Source organism: Daphnia pulicaria, chromosome 11 (assembly GCF_021234035.1).
Source record: "Daphnia pulicaria isolate SC F1-1A chromosome 11, SC_F0-13Bv2, whole genome shotgun sequence".
NCBI classification, from domain to species: Eukaryota; Metazoa; Arthropoda; class Branchiopoda; order Diplostraca; family Daphniidae; genus Daphnia; species Daphnia pulicaria.
In genome coordinates, this window is record NC_060923.1 from 1,207,102 (window position 1) to 1,229,171 (window position 22,070).

General features: G+C 41.1%; 3 protein-coding genes across 3 annotated transcripts; all 3 read right to left on the reverse strand.

Annotated features, from left to right (window-relative positions):
• Window positions 1–303: 303 nt before the first annotated feature.
• Window positions 304–2,798, reverse strand: LOC124315214 (rho guanine nucleotide exchange factor 3-like). The gene is made up of 6 exons (XM_046780736.1): window positions 2,566–2,798; window positions 2,170–2,490; window positions 1,972–2,106; window positions 1,673–1,909; window positions 1,420–1,579; window positions 304–1,351 (listed from the first exon to the last, which is right to left on the reverse strand). The coding sequence occupies exons 1-6, from the start codon at window positions 2,638–2,640 to the stop codon at window positions 468–470; spliced, it is 1,812 nt and encodes a 603-aa protein (XP_046636692.1). The 5' UTR covers window positions 2,641–2,798; the 3' UTR covers window positions 304–467.
• A 3,277-nt stretch (window positions 2,799–6,075) lies between these two features.
• On the reverse strand, window positions 6,076–13,569 carry LOC124315218. Its single transcript, XM_046780741.1, has 7 exons — window positions 12,467–13,569; window positions 10,680–10,864; window positions 8,087–8,696; window positions 7,875–7,931; window positions 7,302–7,351; window positions 7,108–7,205; window positions 6,076–7,022 (listed from the first exon to the last, which is right to left on the reverse strand). The coding sequence occupies exons 1-7, from the start codon at window positions 13,131–13,133 to the stop codon at window positions 6,899–6,901; spliced, it is 1,791 nt and encodes a 596-aa protein (XP_046636697.1). The 5' UTR covers window positions 13,134–13,569; the 3' UTR covers window positions 6,076–6,898.
• Window positions 13,570–16,467: 2,898 nt separating this feature from the next.
• Window positions 16,468–18,036, reverse strand: LOC124315399. The gene is made up of 2 exons (XM_046781057.1): window positions 17,905–18,036; window positions 16,468–17,819 (listed from the first exon to the last, which is right to left on the reverse strand). The coding sequence occupies exon 2, from the start codon at window positions 17,797–17,799 to the stop codon at window positions 16,693–16,695; it is 1,107 nt and encodes a 368-aa protein (XP_046637013.1). The 5' UTR covers window positions 17,800–17,819; window positions 17,905–18,036; the 3' UTR covers window positions 16,468–16,692.
• Between the last annotated feature and the right edge of the window lie 4,034 nt (window positions 18,037–22,070).

Consider the following 22,070-nt stretch of genomic DNA (forward strand, 5'->3'; position numbering starts at 1 on the left):
GGAGTAAATACCAGACTTTTGTGATAACAAGAAATCTTTCCGCCTTCAGTCGGAAAAAGGCGATTGTGTGGTTTCCTAATCTACCACCAAGGATGTTGTTTGCCGGAAATACGCAGGGCCTAACGCATAAAAGAAATTCTTAAGTTTTGATCCAAGAGGTATTTCTTTCCCCCCCTATCAACTATGAAATTAAGGTAATCCGAGTGGTTATGGCCGGGAATGTTTTTCTAGAGTAAATATTTCTTTAATCGTCGATTCAACTACAGAAAGTTCTAAAAACTAATAAACAGTTAAGTTTAAAAATTGAGCAAAAGAGCTTTCTATTTGGCAGATAGACGCAAGATGTATTTCATTTCATTTGAAAAAAAAGAAGGAAAAGTATACAAAACGGATGCCTTAATACTCCGCTGTTGATGAAGATTGTTGAGAAGCAAATACAAAACGAAAAAAAAAAATAATAATAAGTTTCATGGTTGAACTGAGTTTCTCAGACTGGTGCAAGAACGTGTGCAGATACGGTGTGTTTCGGGACTCAAGGTTTGATTGAGACAGATGGAACCTTTGGATCGAAGGAAACGGACGGGCTGCTGGAGAGAAGGCGTCGGTTGATTTGGTTGTTGCCCCCCAGTATTAGGTTGACGGGGAAGTTGCGGTGCACTCACCACCTGCAACTTTCCGCGAGGCAATAAATTGCGCCGATTAGCTCCGCGGATATTCAAGCTGGCCTTGATTTTGGGCGCTTTGCGAGGGCTGTCAAGATCACTCGTCTCCTTGATGTGGATGTGTGACGATTGCCATTCTTCTACCACTCGATGAAGACCGAGCATCCACTGCTTCTTGTTGTGCTCGTTGAACGTCACCAGCGTGGCATTATCCGTCAACGTCTCCACTTTAAAAACGTGCTTGGTTCCAAGACCGCTGCCCGAAGAGCCCGGCAGGAACGAATTGTTGCGGCCGACTTTGGTGCCCAAATCGACCACTTTGAATCGCCCCACTTCGAAAGGCGTTTTGTACAGACTCAGTCGATTGTTGGAGAGTGATCGAGTCAAGACCAGTCCACTGTCGAATAGGAAACACTGCAACTTCAAGCCCTGGCTGGTCTTCAGAGGTCCATCGCAAATGAGCGTCGTAGCTCTTGTCAAAACGGGGCTCATTTCTTCGGATGCATCGATCTGGCTGATGACATGCTTACAGCGCCCGAGTCCCGTTGATTTGTCAACTCGATCCAATATGTTTGTAAGGATTCGGAGGACTTGCTCCAGCACTTTGTGGTCACCATGATTATCCGGAGTGAACTTGAGGATCTGCTTGATTAGCAGAGGGTATTTCACTAGACGAGATCTAGGAACATCTAAAAAAAAATGACAGAAATGAAAATGAGAAATAAAAGAAAACAAGGTTAATGTAGAAAGTATTTACCAAGATAACTCCAGACATCCAGGCGACGTGAGAAAGGGGATTCCAGGCAACGTGTGAGGAAATCTTCAACGCGGGGATCTGATGATCTTTTCTCATCTAAAACACTTTTCGCTCTGATTTGGTTGGCGCAGTGAATCACATAGATTTCCAGTTTTGGTACCTTTAATAAAACAATGTCAAAGTTATTGGATTGTTGCATTTGATTTCATGGGTGGACGTAAAAACAAAACTGATGTTGAACATGGTAACATACCCATTTGAGGAGTATATTTCCCACAGATTCAACAGAGCCATCAGGCCCTTTGGCTTTTGTCAGTTCTTCTTTAAGTTCGGAATGGATTGGCAACAGTGAATGGATCCCACCAAATATTTGTTCAGCTTCACTTTGTGTGATCAATCCAAGGCGTAATAGTGAATCATGATAGTTTCGCTGTAACATTGAAATATCTTCTATCAGATCACACTCTCCATGCCATAATTCATACATAGTCTAAACAAAAACCAATTATTAACAACTGTGATCAAAAAAATATTGCATGATAAATAAAATACCTCTTGTCTTTTTAATTCTTGATTATTTAATGATAATGCCGTTGTTTTTCCCCATGTTTCACTCCACAAGTGTATAATTCTGTGTTTTGTTGGAGTCAGAGCTGGTGGGCGATAAGGTGTAAGATTGGAGGAACCCTGGATTTAAAAAAGCAACAGAATTATATGACTGATCAATCAGTTAAAAATGCATCTCCTTACCGATAGTCTGCTTAATGAAACAATGCTTCCTCTTGTTCTCAAAAGGGCTGGTGATGAAGGAATTGACACAACAGAAGGAGTAGGTGAATGTTGGCTTTCTTGAGGAGGTGCTGGTTCTTTTACAGATGGATGAAGCATTCCACTAATGGATTTCTTGAGTGCTTGCTTGGCATTCTGCAGGGGCTTTCCAGAAGAAGTGAAAATGTTGGCCAACGAGGCTACTCTACCCAACCTCTTTTTGCGCTTACTAGGACCTTCATCATCTCCCAAATTAAGTGAGTGTGTGCTAACACTGTCTTCTTGATCTTTTTTCCGTTTTCTCTTCATTAATAAATAAATAAATGCATAACATTAATCAAATGAAATAAAGCATTGGAATGTGGTGGGTAGACTTACCAGGCTGAAACTCTTGTGTTGCTTGGGTGGTTCAACGAAAAGGCTGTTGACAGATAAAGAATCTTCATCAGGCATTTTAACAAATTAACTCAATGGTCACTAATATACTCAAATGTTTCAAATGTCAGATATTTTTAGTTTTAATTTTAAAATGGTTTCAGCCGTTGGGATTCCTTTGATCCCCGCGCTAGCCATTTATTTCAGTTGAGTGCATTCAAAAGAGTGGTTGCCATACTTACGAAATGTCAACATGCAGACGCACGAAAACGGAGGGGAAAAATCCGAACCTGCTCGCTGCGGCGCTGCCTCGCTGGTGCCTCGTCATAAACTCATAATATAAATTACTAAATATTCTATTAATCAATCAAGATCCTAAGCAATCGATTCCGTTAATTATCGCAATTATTATTTTTCTTTCATCAATTCAGTTCTTTCAGAATTTCGTGAAGAATAGACTGAAGCGCGGGCAAAATTTTGGAAATTCCTGTGATCTAGAATTAAATTTTTAAAATTGGTGTTGATTATAAAATTATTAGATGGATGTAGAGAAGTATTAATAGTGTTGAATGTGCTATGCTAATTTTATTTTTGCTATTATTTGCGGAGATGATAACATAGCATTGATTCCCAATGAAACCATTCGTCGAATCTGAGCTATAGTACCCGTACCCGTGAGTAGGCCTACTCAGTACTAATAGTTCTGGTACAACAGGGTCTACTAAAAATCGACAACGTATAGTGTAAAAACATATCATAGAGTCAGGTTTGTAATTCAGCTTGATCACGTAGCATATAGCTACGTGTTTCTAACTAAATAAAAATTCAAAACGGCACATGTTCCAACTTTGTTCTAACAAATTTTGGAATAGATCCATTGAACAATTTCCGTAGTCTGATACGCACTTCACCGCGTAACCTATTAAAAATTAGTTCCAGTCATTTACTCGAAATTTCACTTAAATTACATATATGAATTGCGACTGTACAAAAATGTAATAATGACTTATGAAAGAAAGCCCAAATCTTTCATTCAAGCTATAACTTTTCCATGGCCAAAAACTCGCCAAAACCAATTCAGAATTTTGTATTCGTCATTATTTCATAGGGAAATAATGATAGTTTTTTCTCGGAAATAGTACCTAACAGACTTTAGCAACAGTGCAACAGCGTTTCATTCACTTGAATTTCTCAATGGTTGAAAAAGAACACAAGTTAGTATAATAACAAATAACAATAGATTTCTAAAACAAAAAAAAACACGGCATACTCTTAAGTACCACTAAAGTACCGTGTCTCCGAAAGGATGCTAATGACGGAATAATTGCTGGTAAAATATTTTACAATACCCAGCCTATATAAAACGAATTAAGAATAAAGAACTACCGTCTATTCTTTCAAGGGAATAATGTCTTTCCTTTCAAACTGGTGAGACCACGATTCTCGTTGGAAAGTCTTCATGAAATATCATAGAAAAAGCTGCGCGTATTCACGTTTCATCAATGTCAAAAGCTTTTCAAATAAAAGTGAAATCGGATATGAAAGGAAAAGGCGAACAACTTTACAACCAACTCATTATTGAAAACCCCGCGCTTCCCTGAAGCGCGGCGCTTGAATTTAAATTGAAATGGAGGAAACAAAACTTGACGATTCGCCACAGGAGTCGGAATAGCGCGGGTTCTCGGTAATAACGGCACGAGAAATCTCGATTTCGCAAAAAAAGTTACTATAAAGAAAAGTTAACCTACTGCTTTTCTGCCTGTACATCTAACAATTGCCGACAACCCTAAATCGTTCGTTGGTGGAAGCCGGCGGAAGCCTTACCCACATGGGGATTGAAGACTAAGCCAAGTTACTAGCTTTCTCATTGTTTATTACCCAGCATCTCCACCGAGAAATCCATTTTTAAAACTTCATTCATAAGAAAACTCGTCATGATACGAAGTACATCCGGTCTATAACGGAAGCATCCAAAACTGGATTCGAAGTCCGTAACAAACATTTTTCGTGATGTCAGACTCCATAATAAAGTTTGGCCGCCTATCGTATTATTCAGATCCAACAAATTCGATGATTGTTTATTTGACTGCCGCTAGCTATTATAGAGTGGTTGGGAATTCATTTCCTGTTTTAACATTTATCAGCTATTTGCGAAGTTATCCAAAGGAAACTATGCAAAGTAATTGATGGCCAGGGTATCAAATGTGTATAGTATCAACGTCCGTTTGGAATGTTGAAATGTCAAAATGATTCTAATCTACCCCAAAAAATGTCCATAAACTCTTTGAAATAGGAATGAATCAGTTTTAAAAATGCCATAGTATTATATAAAGCTATACAGTCGAATAAAGTGCACTCATCGCCGCTGGCCGGGATTTAATTGCGTTACATATCATGAATTGCTTGGATGACGACGACGACTAGGATGAAAACGGGATAACAAAAAACCAGGAGAAATGGTCAACATTGATATAGTCGTGCGTATTACTTCTAGAGAGTTTTTTGTACCAAATAATTCCGTACACAGAAAAACGCAGAGTCGGAGTCAAATGACGAAAGAAACCACTTTTCGGTTGAGTGCGGGAGAGAGAGAGTGATGACTGATGGGTCGTGATTGAGCGCCGGATTTTCTTTTTGTCGGTAATTTATATGCAGATTGGCTAATGTGCGCGATAACCAAACAAGTGGAAAGATGTGCATAAATTATTATTTTGTTTTTAATATTGTCAACTTTTTTGCGACCTTTTTTTCTTTTCTTTTTTGGCTGTCGTAACATGGAAAATCCATCGGGACGGTGACCGATAGCAGTTTGTTGAACCTTTCCGCTTGAAATTATTCACTGGCGACCATCAAGAAATTTGTATAATTTTCATTTAATGACAGTCGCACGAGCGGAAATTGTTGATTTGGTTTTGACTGTCCAGTCCCGGAATAGTAGCTTGAATAGTAGCCTGCTTCATAACACTTCCACGTTTTAGAAATTAAATTTCCATTTAGCCGTCATTACAACACACCACGTCAGCTCAGCGCACAACAGTTTAACCGTGACGTAATAGCGTGCTTTAGAAAAGCTAGCTAGGTGACAACATCACACTTAAGTTGAGCTTTTACCAGCCGCCTAGTTTTCATCCAAAAAAGTTTTGATTCGTCATTCTTTCTCAATAGTGATGTGAACTGTATCTCGCAAATGTTTAGAATGAAAGCACTTATAGAAAGCTAAACACCATAAGTGCATTTGCATTTCCAGCGTCATATAGAAAGTTTTAACACTTATTATTCTTATGTGTTGCATAATATTAGCCAGGTCCGTTTTGTTTGTTACAATATCGCAAATGTAGCTACTATTCTGTATTCATTCCCGAGAGAGGAACAATAAATTTAAAAGGCATCAGAATATAACCATTTGTCTTTATATTCTTATATTTGCTTCATCTCCATCTTTGCAGTGTTCGAATAATATATTTGCATTGCTCAAAATGGAAATTAATATACAAAAGAATTCAATTACGTATAATATGATATACGCAGTATATTTGTATGGCAATTAAACTGTTAAACAATACCACGGCAATCCACACAGAATTTTGTCTTTCAAAAAAAGAAAAGTTGATGCGTCGTCCACTTCTCATTAAATTTTTAAATGCAGTCCCAAAAAACAAGCACAAAATAATAAACACATTCAACAAGGTCACTGGAACATGAAGACTTGTACAATTTTTTTAAAAAATTCATTTGCGTGTGACCACATTGGGGTAGTAGCCCATACACAAGAGATGTTTCCAAAACACGAATTCGTTCAAGTATAATCCTAAAAACTGAAGTCTAATTCTAATATTACACGCTTGCTCGAGTTTCACTTAACGGTTTGACGGCGGCGATCCGGGAAGTGAAACCGTATAACCTAGATCACCATTTCAAGTTGCTGTGTGCTGGTTATTATAGGCGAAAGGGGAGAGGCATCAGCAGGTCGGGCAGAAAATAGTTTCACATCAATTCTACATAGTTATATATATATATACCGCATCATGATTCTTTTGATAGAGAAAATAAACAATTTAATGTGCAGTTTTGCTGCAGCCAGAAATATAAGTGCGCTGTCGCTAAACGCGCATCTATGCTTTACGAGGGAGAACGGTATATATATATATGTTGTGTGTATACAAGTCACGATGTGTAATTGGATGAAACCTAGATTTTTTGTTTTAAGCCACCTTTTCACATTTTTCTTTTTGACCAAATAACCAGAATCCTTCACCCCGATAATTTCAAAAAAATACCGCTATGTCTCTCTATCACACGCAATTGTGCTGGCGCTGTCAGAAAACTAGTTTAACTTTTATATCGTCCGGTATCCAGCTTTGACGAGAATGTCGTTGATGCTGTAGTCGAAGAGCTCGAAATCCATCCGGAAGGCATCGTAGAAGCGCAAAATCAAATCTCTCGGCAGGGAAGAATAATACCTGAATTATTTATCAAATGGTTTATAGCTAGATAGATAATAATAATCGATGAGATGGTAGATTTGAATAACGGGGGTCGACGTACTTTTTCTCCAGCGCGATTTTCGACTTGGACGGGGCTGTATTTCGATTAATCCACGGAACAGGAACTTGCGTGCCCAATCCCGTTTTGTCCCAGATGTACTAGGATGATACAAAAAAATAATTGAAACATTTCAGTGTAAATATATAGGCTAGTATAGCTTATGCAATGCATCGATAAAAAAAATTGGATCTTACTTGGAAGTCGTCGGCGGCGGTCTCCAGCTTGCCTATGACATGGTACGGAACTGTGTATTGGAAATAAAAATACAGTTCATATAGACGTGGGTGAATGAAGATGTCATGAATAAAGTGCTGATACATCTATAATCATCGCTGTCGAGATAAAGCTCAACTACACAAGAAAATCTCAAACAATAAAATATGCGCACGACTGAATTCCTGTGGGCTAAATAATACTGCATATTATGTCCCACGTATTAGATAGGTCCAATTTCTCTACTCGTGGCTATCATTTTGACGAAATGTGAATGTTATTTTATTTGAGCAGACTTATGGTAATCTCTATAGAAGAGCGAGTACATATGTACTTTGGGGAAATTGACCTAAAAACTCGTTGAAGTTATCCACTGGGATAATTTTTCCAAAGCAAAACTATAGAGATCAATAAGTCTAAAAGTGTCTATAGCTTCAATGAGACGAGCTGTAGGTTATACGACAGGATATTAATAGTCGCAAACACAGCTAGTATCATTTGCTCTTATTACTGATGCGCACGTTTATGTACGGAAAAGGAAATGAAAAACTTACCGCTGCAAGGACTGCAATAGCGATGGAACGGGACCCAATGGGAGTCGTATCCAATTCCTATTGAAAGAAAGAATTAAACAAAGTTGTTCAACAAGATTTGTCGTTCATGTTTTTCGCTCGACATCACAGGAAGTTGTGATGGGCGGGGTCTCTAATAATCATCCGCTCGTCATTTCAACCGGATTTTTGTGTGTGTGTGTGTTGCTGCTTACCTAGCAGGTCGGTGTCTAAGACAAACTCGAGGAATTCTTCGAAAGTAGGTTTGACTTCTGTGATGTTGGTCTTTGGTAAAGGTGCGGCCACCTTTTCCAGGGTTTGAATAGCGGCCGAGTCGGCAGGTGAATGCTGTTGCTGCTGGCCGACGACGTAACGGGGCTGTAATTTCTTCGTTTCTATTTCATTGTCGTCGTTGGCGGCGACGGCTTCGATTTTCGCCGTGTCATATCCTTTTCCTCCGACCTGGCGGCCGTAAATAATTTGAGAATCGGGCCGGTTCCACACCGTCGCCGGAGCGCCTCCTCCATCGTCGTTCAACGACAAAAGACTCCGCAGCTGAGGCTTTGTATTGAAGCTCTGTCGTGTGCTGCTGACAAGACTGGCTGCTGCTCGATCGCGTTGTTGATGCATCTGAGCCGTCGCCCGTTGTCGTTTCACCATGACCTGGCGCGCTTTATTTTTGACGTAGTTGCGGAAAGCCGGCAAACTGTAGTGCGGACTTTCGACCATTTTGTCCAGGTAGCAGGACAGCATCCGATCCATCGGATGGCGAACGAACATGAATTTGAAAAAGGTCTGATTGGCAAACTGGAAATCTTCTAGCGACTGCAAAAAGAGTAATAATAATAATGAATATTATAAAGCTGTGTCATTTTTTCGCTTAATCATCTCTCACTGGTAGTCATCTCTCATACAAAAGGGGTGGCTTTGTAAAAATATGATGATCATGGACATATTTTCCCGTCTCATTCAATAAGGTAGTGATTAATGGACCGCAGGCTATAGCTAAAAAATATTTACTGCCTATATTTAACATGATAATCATATACTTTATGCTGTGGTAATCAGACACACATTGTGTGTGTCGAGCTCACAAATTCTGACTTTGCGAGAAATTCAAAGGAGAGTCATCTGTTTTTGTTTGGTTGTTACAGACATTTTACTACTCCTGCCGTAACCAATTGATGACTTGTACTAAATAAATTCGAGTCAGTGCGATGAATCAGACGCACTCCACTTGCGATTCAGTTGAACCGCAAAAGTGCGGTATATTAAAGAGAACTCTGCAAGTGATGTTTACATGTGCGCGCTTGTTTATTTTCTCGGCCGCCAGCACTCAAACACCCGTGTTTTATCTGAGCTGACGGGGGGGTTATTTGCCCAAATGTTTTTCTTTATTTCTAACCGCAGAAACGTATTTTATAGCTACCCACTTTTTAAAAAAACATTTCAGAAAAACACTAGCGTACAATCAACACGTTGCAGTCCAGTTTTAGGACAAGTGTACACATATATTCTGTGCAAATATTTTTCTGGTCCCATTACTCGTCTCGTCTACTCAATCGAATTTTACATCTAACCTGTGTACCATATGACCGCAAAGAAAAATAAGAACCATACTGTGCCAACAGATCGCAATAGCGGTCAATAAACTTATTCATACCAAGAGACCAATGCACCCATAGCAGGTGCATTGGGTTCTGCTAAATTATTCTCTACTATATCAGCCGCGTTCATGAAACTGGGTACATGTGGTGCGAAAGTATTTACGTATAGCATTATTATATATGTTTATAATTCATACTTAACTTGGAGTCTATATCAATATTGGCTACATGGAGCTGGTATATCTGTGGCTATAGGCACACACGCACTATTGAAATTTCCTGATTCGGCATAGTGTTTGCGCAATCTTCTATTTATTCGAGACACTTGTTGCGTCTATTAATGACGCCTATATCTAAACATCTGCTTAAATCTGCTAAAATAATTTTAAAACAGACATTCGATGAGAGTTCAATAATAGTTTACAGCAGGCCAAGATTTGGCTATCGAATGAATGAGAAGAAATAAGGAAGTCAGTGTTGGCTCAACTGAAATAAATATGACAGCAGTTTCAAAAGGACAAAAGCGAAATCGATCTATCTTTCCAATCATTGCGTTGCTAAAAAATGAAGTAGAAAAAGCAATGACCCCCCCCCTCCCCTTCTCCTTCCGTCTGTCAATCTTGATTAATTTATCATTTCTTTCCTTTTTGTGCTGTTTAAATATTTGACGAGCCTCCCAATCTCCACCTAATCGTATATGCTAGCCTAGCAGGTGGATCTCCCAGGCTGGGAATTAGCGCTATGAATTAGTGAAATATGCACTCTAGGACTTCCGTCGGATAGTATAGGCTTCATACACTCCAGCCCGAAATTCCAGAAAAGGCCTCGGCAACGTGGAAGAAAAAAGGAGGAAGGATGAGAGTAAAAGAAAGAAGGTGATCAAGACTCTTACATAATTCAGCCTAGGTAAAAAAACGAATGATTTCATAATGAATAAAGTTCTTGATAGGTAGCCTACTTTCGAAAGACAGCACACTCCATTGAGAGGTTATTCGTCAGCATCCTAAACTTCGTTTACACAAATTGAAACCATTTCACCATGTGGAGAAATCAATTCTACCTAAATTACCTCATCTGAATATGCGGGCGTTACATAACAAATCACTTAGACGTTCATCAGCAGTGAGTAATAATGCAATACAGTAACATTTAGATTTTATAGGTGTGCATTTTGCCAATGAGTGTGTGTACAGTACATTACCCTGGGAAGAAGGTGAGACGTCAAACTGTGTGGACTAGAAAAAGTTGGTCCCAGTCCGTGGAGCAAAAGGAAAGCCGAGACCAAAGATGAGGAGGCGACTTTGTTGAGAAAGCAGCCCATCGTCTGGAATGTCGGCGCCATCGAGAAATGAGATGTGACCGGGTTCTCTACGCTCATCACAGAAACTATATAAAAGAAAGTCAAACAGAAAAATCATGTCGTTCACTTTTTCTTATGAAACAGCTATAGCAGAGAAAATTGATAGGATAACTTTTTTTTTTCTTTTTTTGCGGCTCACCGGGAACCTTTTTCTTTTTTTTGAAACTCAAATTTGGCCACCCAACAAAGCGGAACAATCTAAATATATCTAGGATATAGTCTAATCACATTTATTATTACGTCACACCGTTGTTCTCCTTTCGACTGTATATAGCGACAAAGGTATATAGCAGAAGAAGAAGTGTGTACCCATTTTGTTTGGGGGGTCTTTCACGCGGCGGTAAATAAAAAGGACCAGCTCACGCCTCATCCATTCATTCCGGGGCCGAAACAGAAATAAGCGGATGAGATGAGAAAATTTCTGACACCCACCCCAGCAGCTTCCGTAAATGACTCGCTCACGCATTTGCCAGGGCGAACACACCAGTTTTCTTGTATATAATATCCCAGTCAGGAAAATGAATCACGAAATGAAGGTGGACCAGCAGATAAATTTCTTGAATGTCTTCGTGACTGGTTTAGCCGAGGTTTTTCACGTTTACACGACGACGACACTGATAGATAGTTTGATTCATTGCTGTCGAGAATCAATAGCTGTGACTGATTTCTACTGTAGAGAGAAAAGTTGTTTTCTTTTCAAAACGATTTGTCAGTGTTTAACTAAATAATAGTTATTTCAAGGGAAATTTTCAGATTCTAGAAATTTCCCTTTCCTGTCGACTTAGTCAAAGCAGGAAACGACAAGTCATCATTATGAATAACCAGATTGGACACCAGCAGTTCAAATATGTGTCTTGTGGGCGATCCTCTTCCACGCAAATCGTCATTTTTTTTTACAGCAACGTGAATAGTTAATAAGCGGCTTAGCATAATATAATCCGCATAACTGTTGGTCACAGTATTTTCCGCGCAAACGAAAAAAAAAATCAAGTCATTATTTTTGCATAATTCCAGCGTGTTATTATAGATCGCGCGCAAAAAATAAAATATAACAGAATTTTATTACCGCAATGCGCTTGGCTATCGTAACGTTCGCATCACGAAGCGCTTGATATTTTCCGCTATTTGAATTTAGGCGCGCGGTAAAAAAAAAAATAACAAAACCCGAAGGTGAAATTTCATCTTTTTTGGGGTCCTCTTTTTCATGGTCCACTTGATGCGCGCCATGGTCATATACAAATAAACACGATGACTAAGGTAAAGTAACAATTCGTTTAGACATTTTCATCTCTCCGGGTGAGTCTATATCTGACGAAGCAATAAACCTCCCGGGTTTCGGTCGCTTCCGTCATCCTTGTCACTTATTATTATTCCTGTTTTTATACAGGGCCTTGAAATGCGACAACCCACAGAGTTGTGTCAATGGGACTGTAATTTATAAAAACAACTACTAATGTTGCTGTTGGAATTGCCAGCGCAAACCCAGCTGCCATTTTTTAAAATATGTATAATAGATACACCATCAGACGTCAAAAACGGAATTCATTTATAGTTACAAACGGATTTTGTTTTTGGTTGAACTATTATATAGGTGTCAGAATAATGAAATGAGCTACTACTAATCTTACCTGGCGAGTTTTTGGAATTGGGTGAACGAACTGGCCGGGTCTCGTTTTTGCTGTTTGCGTAGACGAGTGGATTAGAGACGACGCCCCGGCTGCGACAAACTCGTTTGATCCGCTCAGACCTTAGCCAGTACCTCCGCTCTTTTTCTTCCAACAAACTGCCGCTGTCTTGATTTTGTCTCTGCTGTTGATGGGTCTCATTATCGACGTCGTCGTTAGTTTTCTCCGACGGCTGCACCGGATTCCAATATCTGGAATTGTCTTCCGTGGTGGGAATGACTAACGGCCGGCTAGTCTTGTTGCCCGTGTGCAGCAGCAACAATAACTGGTTGCCAGCAGACGAAATGTCCTCCTGACTTTTTGGGCCGTGGCCAATAACCGGACTGCTGGACCAGGTACTGGCGACAACGGCCATCTTCAACCCCCGATCGCCGTGATTCTTTGGGGCAATGTTGTTGATGTTGTCGCCGACCGAGTCCGTTTTCTCCGAATGTGTTGTTGTTGCTGCTGGAGTCAAGGTTAACGAAAACCCTTGACTGACGAAGAGGCGACCGGAGATGAATACCAATAGAGCCAAGTATAGCCATCCCTTCCAGCTATTCCAGTGCGTCCAGCGTCCCCTCAGACCCACGGCTTTTAGGACTACCCTCAGCATCTTGATTCGAACCATCGACCACTTGATTGTTTTCCAACTATACCTGCAATTATCAAAGTCTTTTCGTCAATCACCTTTGCTGGTTGCCAACCGAATGGATCAACAATTCAACACGCACTGAAAATGTCTCGTCATTTCCTTACACGGCCAAGAGTTAAAAATGGAACTGGAAACATTGCGCAATGTCGTCTCTTAAAAAATAAACAAATTTGGAAGTGATTGGGGGGGAGAGAAACAAAATAACACTGGGGAGGAATCAACGCACGTGCTGCTGGCCCTGGAGGTGGAATGAAGCTGCGACTCTATCAGCTATCAGCCAGTCAGCCCGAGTCCCCTTTGGCAAACTGAAAAGAGCAAACTAACTGTACACTGGACTGTGGATGTTGGGAGCTCGACCGAGCACAATTCAGTCCGTCAGGTAGGAGCCTGAGCGCGTGACTGTGTTAGCAACTTTCCATCCCGTCTTTTTATACGTTGTAGAGATTCGGATCTATCGTCGCTCTGTGTATATAGGGAAGCGCCATGGGACGATCTACAGAGACACACACACACTCGGGGGGCTGGGCTCAGCAGTTCGGCTTATTTGAAATAGTCAAGAGAAGCCGGGAGGAGAACTGTATGTACAGACACATTTTTGATTTGTTTTTTCTTTCCCTTTTTTTCGCTCATATTCAAGTTGACGCCAAGCGAAATGCTCTAATGAATAATTGATCCATTCTTTGATAGCTTTGTGTAGCAAGCGCACATACTCGGTTCAGGATTTTTATTTTTTTTTATTTTTTTTTTTGGAAGACATCGCCATCGACCGGGAATACAGAATTCTGTAACCTTGACTGCATTCCTGATTAGGACACTGAACTCAATTAGAGAGAATTTAAAAAACAAACAAACAAACAAACAAAAATTGATGAATTGAATTTTTAAAATTTCTTGTTTCGGCTGATTATATTTTAGTCAACACAATTTAGAGATGTATATATAAAAATTCGTTTAATGAACTATATTAGACCCTTCCGGTAAAACCAGCTCACCAATAGAAGATGGAAAACCCCCCGCGCTCCGCTTCTTGTCGACTTGAAGGACTTTGCCAAATTACCTAAAACAAACAGGAGAAATGGGACCAGCTATATATAAGAAGGATAGATAGATGTGTGCTGTAGACTACTTTTATTATTACAATGGATATATGGCGGTTATTATTTATCGCGATGTCCCCATTTTCAACACTTTTTGGTAGATGGGAGAGAGAGTGCCAATTGAGTTTCAGTTCATATCCTAGAAAGTCTCGAACGGTGCTGTCTTCTCTTATATATCCAGCGCGTTACAGTTTCACTCCGGCAACATGTATACACGTTCATTTCCGTGGAAACGGATAGAGAAAAAGTTCGATTCACCAGCAACAGCATCACGCCGAACAGCGTGACAATATCGCCTCTTCTCTCTGTACACACAGCGTGAGCGCATGTGTCATCCTCCCGGCAGTCTAGAATTTCAACAATCTCACGTCTGGTGAAGTTCTCTATCTTCTCTCCCTCACGGTTTATTTGTGGTGTGGGTGGTGGCGGTTCTGTGAACGCAAATAATGGGGTTTGTGTCGACAACCGACTCGGTCACGATCGTTTTGAATGGAGCTGAGCGTATATAGTACTCGGAAACTTATTCAGCTGCTGCTGCATCATAATAGCCATTTCCAGAGAAGATGTGACGACTCAACTTTGCATTATTGTGTACGCGCGTGTTTATTAGTCGGAGAAAAGCTAGAGATTTATTATTTGACTTGCACTCGACGCTATTTCACCAGTTTCTTCGAGTGTGTTTGTGCATTACAAGAAAGCCCAGCCACTTGTTGTGTGTCGTACGGGAAAAAGAAAAACTAGAACGGCTCTAGAATTTCCCAATTATATTTGACGAAATATCTGCCAGTTTCACTATAAAATCAGGTTTAAGCAAATTTCATTTTTTGGGGTTCATTTGCTGGACGAAAAAAAAATAAAAGAAACCAAAGCAAGTACATATACACACGCAGTGGAAAATAAAAGCCTCCTCAGCTGCCCTTCACCATATAGGCTAATATTAAATTCATGATCGGGACAGCAGGAGCGGAGGACCGGTGCAACATTGAATTACTTGCAACCCTTACGCTATACTACGCACTAAACCCATCAGTTTCAATCTGTTGTTGATCAATGTTGCAAAATGCTGAACGCCAGCACTGTCGGGACGAGAGTCGGAATGTCGTACACGCGTGGCGTACCTCCTGACGTTATGCGCTGCATGTTCAACTTAAAAGACATTTGATTGTCTCAATTATTATACATTTGAAAGGTATAATCCGCCTCCCTAATAAGCCAATATTTAAAAAAAATAAAAAAAAAAGGTAAAATGGGAGAAATTCAAAACTCCTGGAATCAGAGACACGAAAAAGAATCAGACCCGGAACCGCATAAAAAGGCCGAGAAAAGGAAAGTTATCTTATATAAGAAAATCCAGCGTAGTGTAACGATCAGGAGTATGAATCTTGGTCAATCGATATGTACCCGAATCCGAATTTTCTGCCAAATATTTGGGCTAGATTTATTTCCTAACAGAATATTGAAGTCAAAGGTTCACATATTCATTTGGAACATCAACTGAAATCTAGATTGAACATTTAAATCTATACGAAATTAGGTCGACGCTGCGATTTTCTTGGAATTTTGAAATCCCCCCCCCCCCTCTAATAAACCCACGCAAGCACTTAATTTACTTTACCTAATAATAAACCCACGTACATTGACTCATTAAAATCGTTCGAAGAAAACCGTCTGCATGTGTCGTCGACCCGTCTCTATGCAATCCAGTGCGTAACAACGTTGTTCCAGCAACAAGACCAGCAACCAAATAATTTCAGTTATTTCTATCTCGTGGGTGCATAATACACGGTTGTGCACGTCACATTATTATAAAGGACACGCATTTCAAGGCCAATCAAGGCAATGAAGAAAATTTTAAAGTTGAATCATTATTATGTCATTAAAAATTTGTTTGCAAAATTGATCGGTTATTATTTTATTTCGTTCCTCTGCTATGGCTGACTGCTGCTGAGTTTAGACGTGCAAAAGAGCTTTAAAAATTTTACGATAAAAGTCGGACGATGGAATTATAAAACTGAGCGGGAGCGGTGTCTGGAAAATTTCCAGACCGCGCTGTATATATAGCCAAATCATAATGCCATTTCTCACGTGAAAGACTATTCATCTTTAATAGCCGAAAACTAGCCCAGTCTATATACCGATATTTATTTTGCGTGATTGCGTATGTCTCTATCCACCGGGACCCGCAAAATAAAATAAAAATTTGCAAACTTTTGTTCCAGTTGAATCAATGTATAATTAATGAAGAGCTCGGCATTTCTTGGAAACAGAAAAACAAAAATGTTCACATTTTGACTTTGACAAACAAAAAAAGTACAAACATCGCCATAGCCGGAATTAAATTGCAGTATACATTTTGACATCATGCCAGAAAACAAAATAAAAAAAAAAAAAAAATCACATTTAAATAATGGCACACATTTTTCTGATGCGAACAACCGCTATGTTCCTCTAGCGTTGCCGGGCAGGTTGGCCATTAGCTGGGATACTCTCAAATAAATTTGCGGATGGTTGTCGATCAGATTTTGCCAATCCGGTTGCGAACTGACCTGCGGGTAATTACCGGAAACCAAATGGAGGGCGCAGTCGAAGAGATTGGCCAGCGAATTTTTAGACGCCCAGATGAGAGTGTCGATGACGTTGTGCTCGTTCAGGTCGGCCAGCACGAACCTTGCGCATTCGTCTTTCAAATTGTCCAGGCCGTACTTGTCGGCCGCCTTGAACAGTCGATCGGCCATGCCTTCCTCTTCCAGCAGCGGAATTCGACCCGTGTACAAGTAGTGGAGGATCTGCTGGAACACTTGCGGCTCGACGTCGCCGATCTGGATGACTTTGATGGCAGCTGATGAGACTGCTGCCGACTTTCCTTTGGCTTTGGAAGGTGTCCTTTTGACGGGCTTTTTGGGGGTCGGCTGCTGCTGGATCATCGAGGCGAAAACGGAGCTACCGGACATGATGATCGGACTGTGGCCGCCCATCAGCTCACCCTGGACGTTGAACTCGACGTCGGTGTTTTCCTGCTTGATGAGTTGGCTGGCCCACTGGTTCAGGACCTTCTTCTCGCCCAGTGTCTCCGTCCCGAAATCCATCCAAAGGTCGAAACGTTTGTCAATTGGACAAGTGACGGGCCCCCAGTTGAGTTTCGTGTGGCTCATCATCAGGTCCTCGCTGGAAGCGTTGAGATTCAAATGCGTTACCTTATTCGACTGCTGTTGTTGCTGCTGTTGCCCGTTTGGTACGATCCAGACAAACCGGGGCTGATCGTCGACCACTTTGTTTTTGTCTTGCTGGTTGGCTTTGGCCAAATCGAGATAATTGCTGCCCACCGGCAAGGTTTTCATCTTGTTTGACTGCTGGCTCTTGATTAACGAAAGCAGCATGCTGGGAGTGCCTTGGCTGGCTTCGGGGCACGGCTGCAACACCAGCGTGTAGGAATAGTAATCGCATTTCCGTAGGTGAAAGGTGTGCTCGCCGTTTTCAATGTCATCTGGGGCGAACCGTATGAGGTACAATCCAGAGCGAACTTCTTCAATGGCTGGAATGGCCATTTTTTTAAATCTAATGACGTCTGCAATTTGTCAACACAATGAATCAATAGAATTATAGTTTTATTTATAAGCTAAAATGAAAATAAGAGCCAATTTTATTTTTACCTTGAGAAATGCCCAATGGCTGATACTTGTTTGAAAAATGGATTAATTCGAGTTCAATGAGCTCACGACAGACCGAAAAAATACATGTGTGTTACGTCGATACTACTACGGTCAATTCGGTGCAGGTGAGAAGCCTTGTCAGGCCTCTCTATGCGTAAAGGTAAATGCCTTCGAGCTAAATGGTGGCGCAATTTTCCCGCTGGAAAATTTTACAATAGAACCCATCCTATTTTTCGCTGCAACAATCTTGTACCGCATCATAAAATAAAATAAAAAATAATAATCATAGCAGAAAATTTGAATATTATTTTAGACCGGTTCAGCGCATAATTTTTTCCTTGGCTCAACAAATGAAATGCGACGCAAGGTGCTCAGACGGATGCTATGTTTATTTTCTTTTCTTTTCATTTTTTACAATTTGAAATGACAAAAGATGTTCTATGTATGGCGAAGGAGACTAAACATGTGTAACTTTCTCAACGGGGCACCGGGTTCTCGTCAACAAGTGTGTTTTGAATTTGCGGGCTCTTTTGTTCACATTTTTTTGTGGTTTCCCTTAAATAGGAGCGCACCTTTTCGAACTTCTTGAACTAATTTCTCCGTGACTGTGCAAAGTCACGTTTTTTTTTTCTTATTTGTTAGAATTTTTATTTCAAGTATAGTAGCGAATAAAGTGAGTTTTCCGTCTCGATTACTTTTTTTTACGTTTTGTTCTTTAAAACGTCACCCAAGGGGAAAAAACAACCAAAACATTTCGTACGATGAAAATCTATTTCCGGATATTATATTCATAAGTGTGCAAGGGGTTTCCAGATGAAAATTCAAGGACGGAATCAGTTAGCTCGTCAAAATACGTCTGGTTTATTAATAAAGGTCTAGAGTTTGAGCTTTTGCCATTGACTCGGGAGAAATAGAGTGCACACTTTGATGCCGTCACGTGAGGGACGGAAGAGAGCATTGACTCGTAGAGACGCTGCCAACCTCCTACAACTTTAATCACCTGCCATTAGGCAGATCAAAGCTATATACGTGAAAATTGCAGACGATATAACCCATACAATGTTAAAAGGGGGACTCATTAGCTCGAGTTGGTTGTACGAAAAACATGTGTGAAAGTGAATCAATAACACTCTGGTTATTCAACTTGTGTTTAGCGAACGGAAGAGCGTTGGCGTGGTAATCAAATATTTAATTGCCAACTTTTAGCTGAAAATGAATTTTTTTTTATCGTTATAGCTTTGTTATAGATACAATAAACAAGAAATCGATTTGGTGTGATTCTAGGCTGCCAACAACGTCGAGCCAATTACATAATTGCCACGTTGTGTGTTCCAAAATGTTTGGTTGTTGAAAGATATTATTACGTGTAATATTCTCTTGATGGCTACTTGAACCTCTTGATCTGGCAAAGGTAGTACTTATTACGAGATTATTAGACTTCAATTAAATTTTTGGTTTTGTTTAAATTAGGGGGGGTGGGGGCACCTTTGAACCATCGCCCACGGGATTTTCCACGCTACCTGGGCTTGAGCCTCATCAAATTTAAGATTATGTACAACTGGTTGTTTGTTTAGTCTTCAAAAGGCCAACGGCTTTTTGTTTCACAGAAATTTTTCCAACTCCTCACGACAGATAATCACCTAAACAACTCAACACAGTTTTAGACTTCCCGATCAACTCCAATATTCATTTATTTCATTTCAAAACGACAAGCTGTGCGCATCAGTTAACACAATTACATTTTAATCAGAGAAGCAATGCGGCGGATTTGTTCCGGAAATTCCAGCCAATCACCATCCGTCTCGCAGTCGATTTCGCTGGTCGTTTGAAAGACGTTCTGCACTTCCGTTTCCCAGAGGTCCGTCTCGCAGTCGGCCCCTCCGCAATCGCTCTCGCAGCTGACGCCGTACACCTTGATCTTCATCATGTGCTGAGTGGCCATCAGACACAAATCGGGATAGTCGTGAGTCAGATCCTTCCACTCGGGCAGGAAGCAAACGGTCGGCCCGTTGAGGGCGATGCACTTGAGCGACGCGTCAAACAGGGTCGTGATCGAATGCAAATGAGACCAGACGAGCGTGGCGATCGAATTGCTCACGTCCAGCTGGGCCAGCAAAATGTCGACGCACTCCTTCTTGAGCGTCTCGACGTCGTACTTGTCGGCCGCCACGTAGAGATCGCGCGTGATGGATTTCATCTCCAGCAGCGGGCAGGTGCCCGTGTAGAGGTAGTGGAGCAGCTGGCGGAAGACTTCCGGCTCGATATCTTCGATGACGACTTTTCTAGTTTTCGACTCTTCCATGTCGCATTTGAACATGGCGGCGAATACGGAGCTGCGGGCCGTCAGAATCACGACGTGGGCGCCCATGACCACGCCCTGGAGCCGGAAATGCACGTCGCAACTGGTTTGATTGAGGAAGAGGTCGGCGAAATCGTTAATCATCCGCGACTGGCCGACGCTGTTGGTCCCGAAATCCATCCACACGACGACTTTGGGCTCGTTGTAGTTGGTGACGGGCACGAAAATCTGCCAGGCATCTTCCAGGTTCAGCATGGGCTTCTTGCCCAGCACTTCGTTTTCGATCCAGACGAAGAGCGGCTTCTGTTCCGGCGACAGGATCGAGTCACCGGCGCCGTCCGGCACTTTGACTTGGGCGGCCAGTTGGAGATCGGCCTCTTTCTCCGGCAGCTTTCCAGTTAATTTCCGCCTGAGCATGATGCAGACGTCGGCGTAATCGATGAGCGACGGCTTCCTGGATCGCGAGTAAACGATATAAGTCAAGTGTTGCGGAGGCGAATTGGTCAGGTGGAAGACGCCCTTCTGAAGCGTGACGTCGTCGTGTCCTAAACTCTTCATCGTCCACGTGACCCGAAAGAGTCCACGACGCATTTCTTCCACTTTGATGGACATGTTTCTATCCTGTTTTGTAATAGACGATTGCTGTAGAATTATTCACTTTCAGCTATTTGTGAGAAACAAGTGAAACAGACGCAGAGTTCAAGTGCGCTACTGATACTGATCAGCTGTCATTTCACATCGGGATACGCCCATTCAAATACGGTCTATTGTCCTGTCATTTAAGTAAATTCCCAAGGTCGCTTTAGAAAAATAAAAAAGAAACACAAAAAGAAAAATAGAAATGCACAAGGTTATTGACATTGCATTTATCCAGGAATTCACCTCAGGCACTATAGTGGGTCTGTCATTTTTTGATCACATTTTCTTTCTCCGCGAAAATTTAATGAATTCGATTTGATCTCTGAATTTAATTTCAAGGCATGTCTCGTCTAAATCAAGCCGATTCATTTTTTTTAAAGGTTATTGCGTTAAATATTACCGCCAATCTCACATGCTCCGAGCGCTTCTCGGCACCAGTGACGTCACAGCCATCTCGAAGCGCAGTCAATAATAAATCGGCTAAGAATGTCGACTGGGGAGTATGTATACGTTCCTCAGCAATAGCAGTTTAGATCATTCAACTTCCTCCCTCCGACTCTCTCGGATTACACGCAATGAATGCCCATTCTGACAAGTTCTAACCGGTCGTAACGAGAAACAGCTATAGAAATATTGATGGACCGCATCACCCGCACTCGCCCGCACTACCCACGTACCAAAGTACGAAACGACTCTATTAACATTCAAGAGCAATCATATAGGGAATAAGACTCGCAGAGAGTATATAAGCCCGTGTATAAATAATAGCAAAGTGTCGACCGTGATTGGATCTACACCTTTCCACTCCGCCCACGCCCGTAAGAATCGTCGCGCCGGACTCGCATGTCCAAATGCTGGCCTTTGAGACGCAGCTCTTCCGTGTTAAAAAATGGAGCAATGCTTCTTTTCCAGTATGTATATACATAACACACTGTTGGGCAAATGTCGCCCGGTTGCTTTGTTAATGGAAGAACAAATGGACAGCACCTGACTTTAAATTAATCAAAGCGTGAAAATAGCCCATGCTTTCTGATTATTGTTTATAGAAATAGTTGTTAATGGGCTTATCTATTATACCACTCTGCACTCTAGCAAAGAGTCTTGGACATTTTTTTTAACAGGTTGGAATTTGACTAGTAGTTATCTTCGTATCAGAGCAATCAGGGATTCTGCTCCAATTAAATATCTAAATCAATGATACCAAAGCTCCGAAGCTGCAGAGTTCATC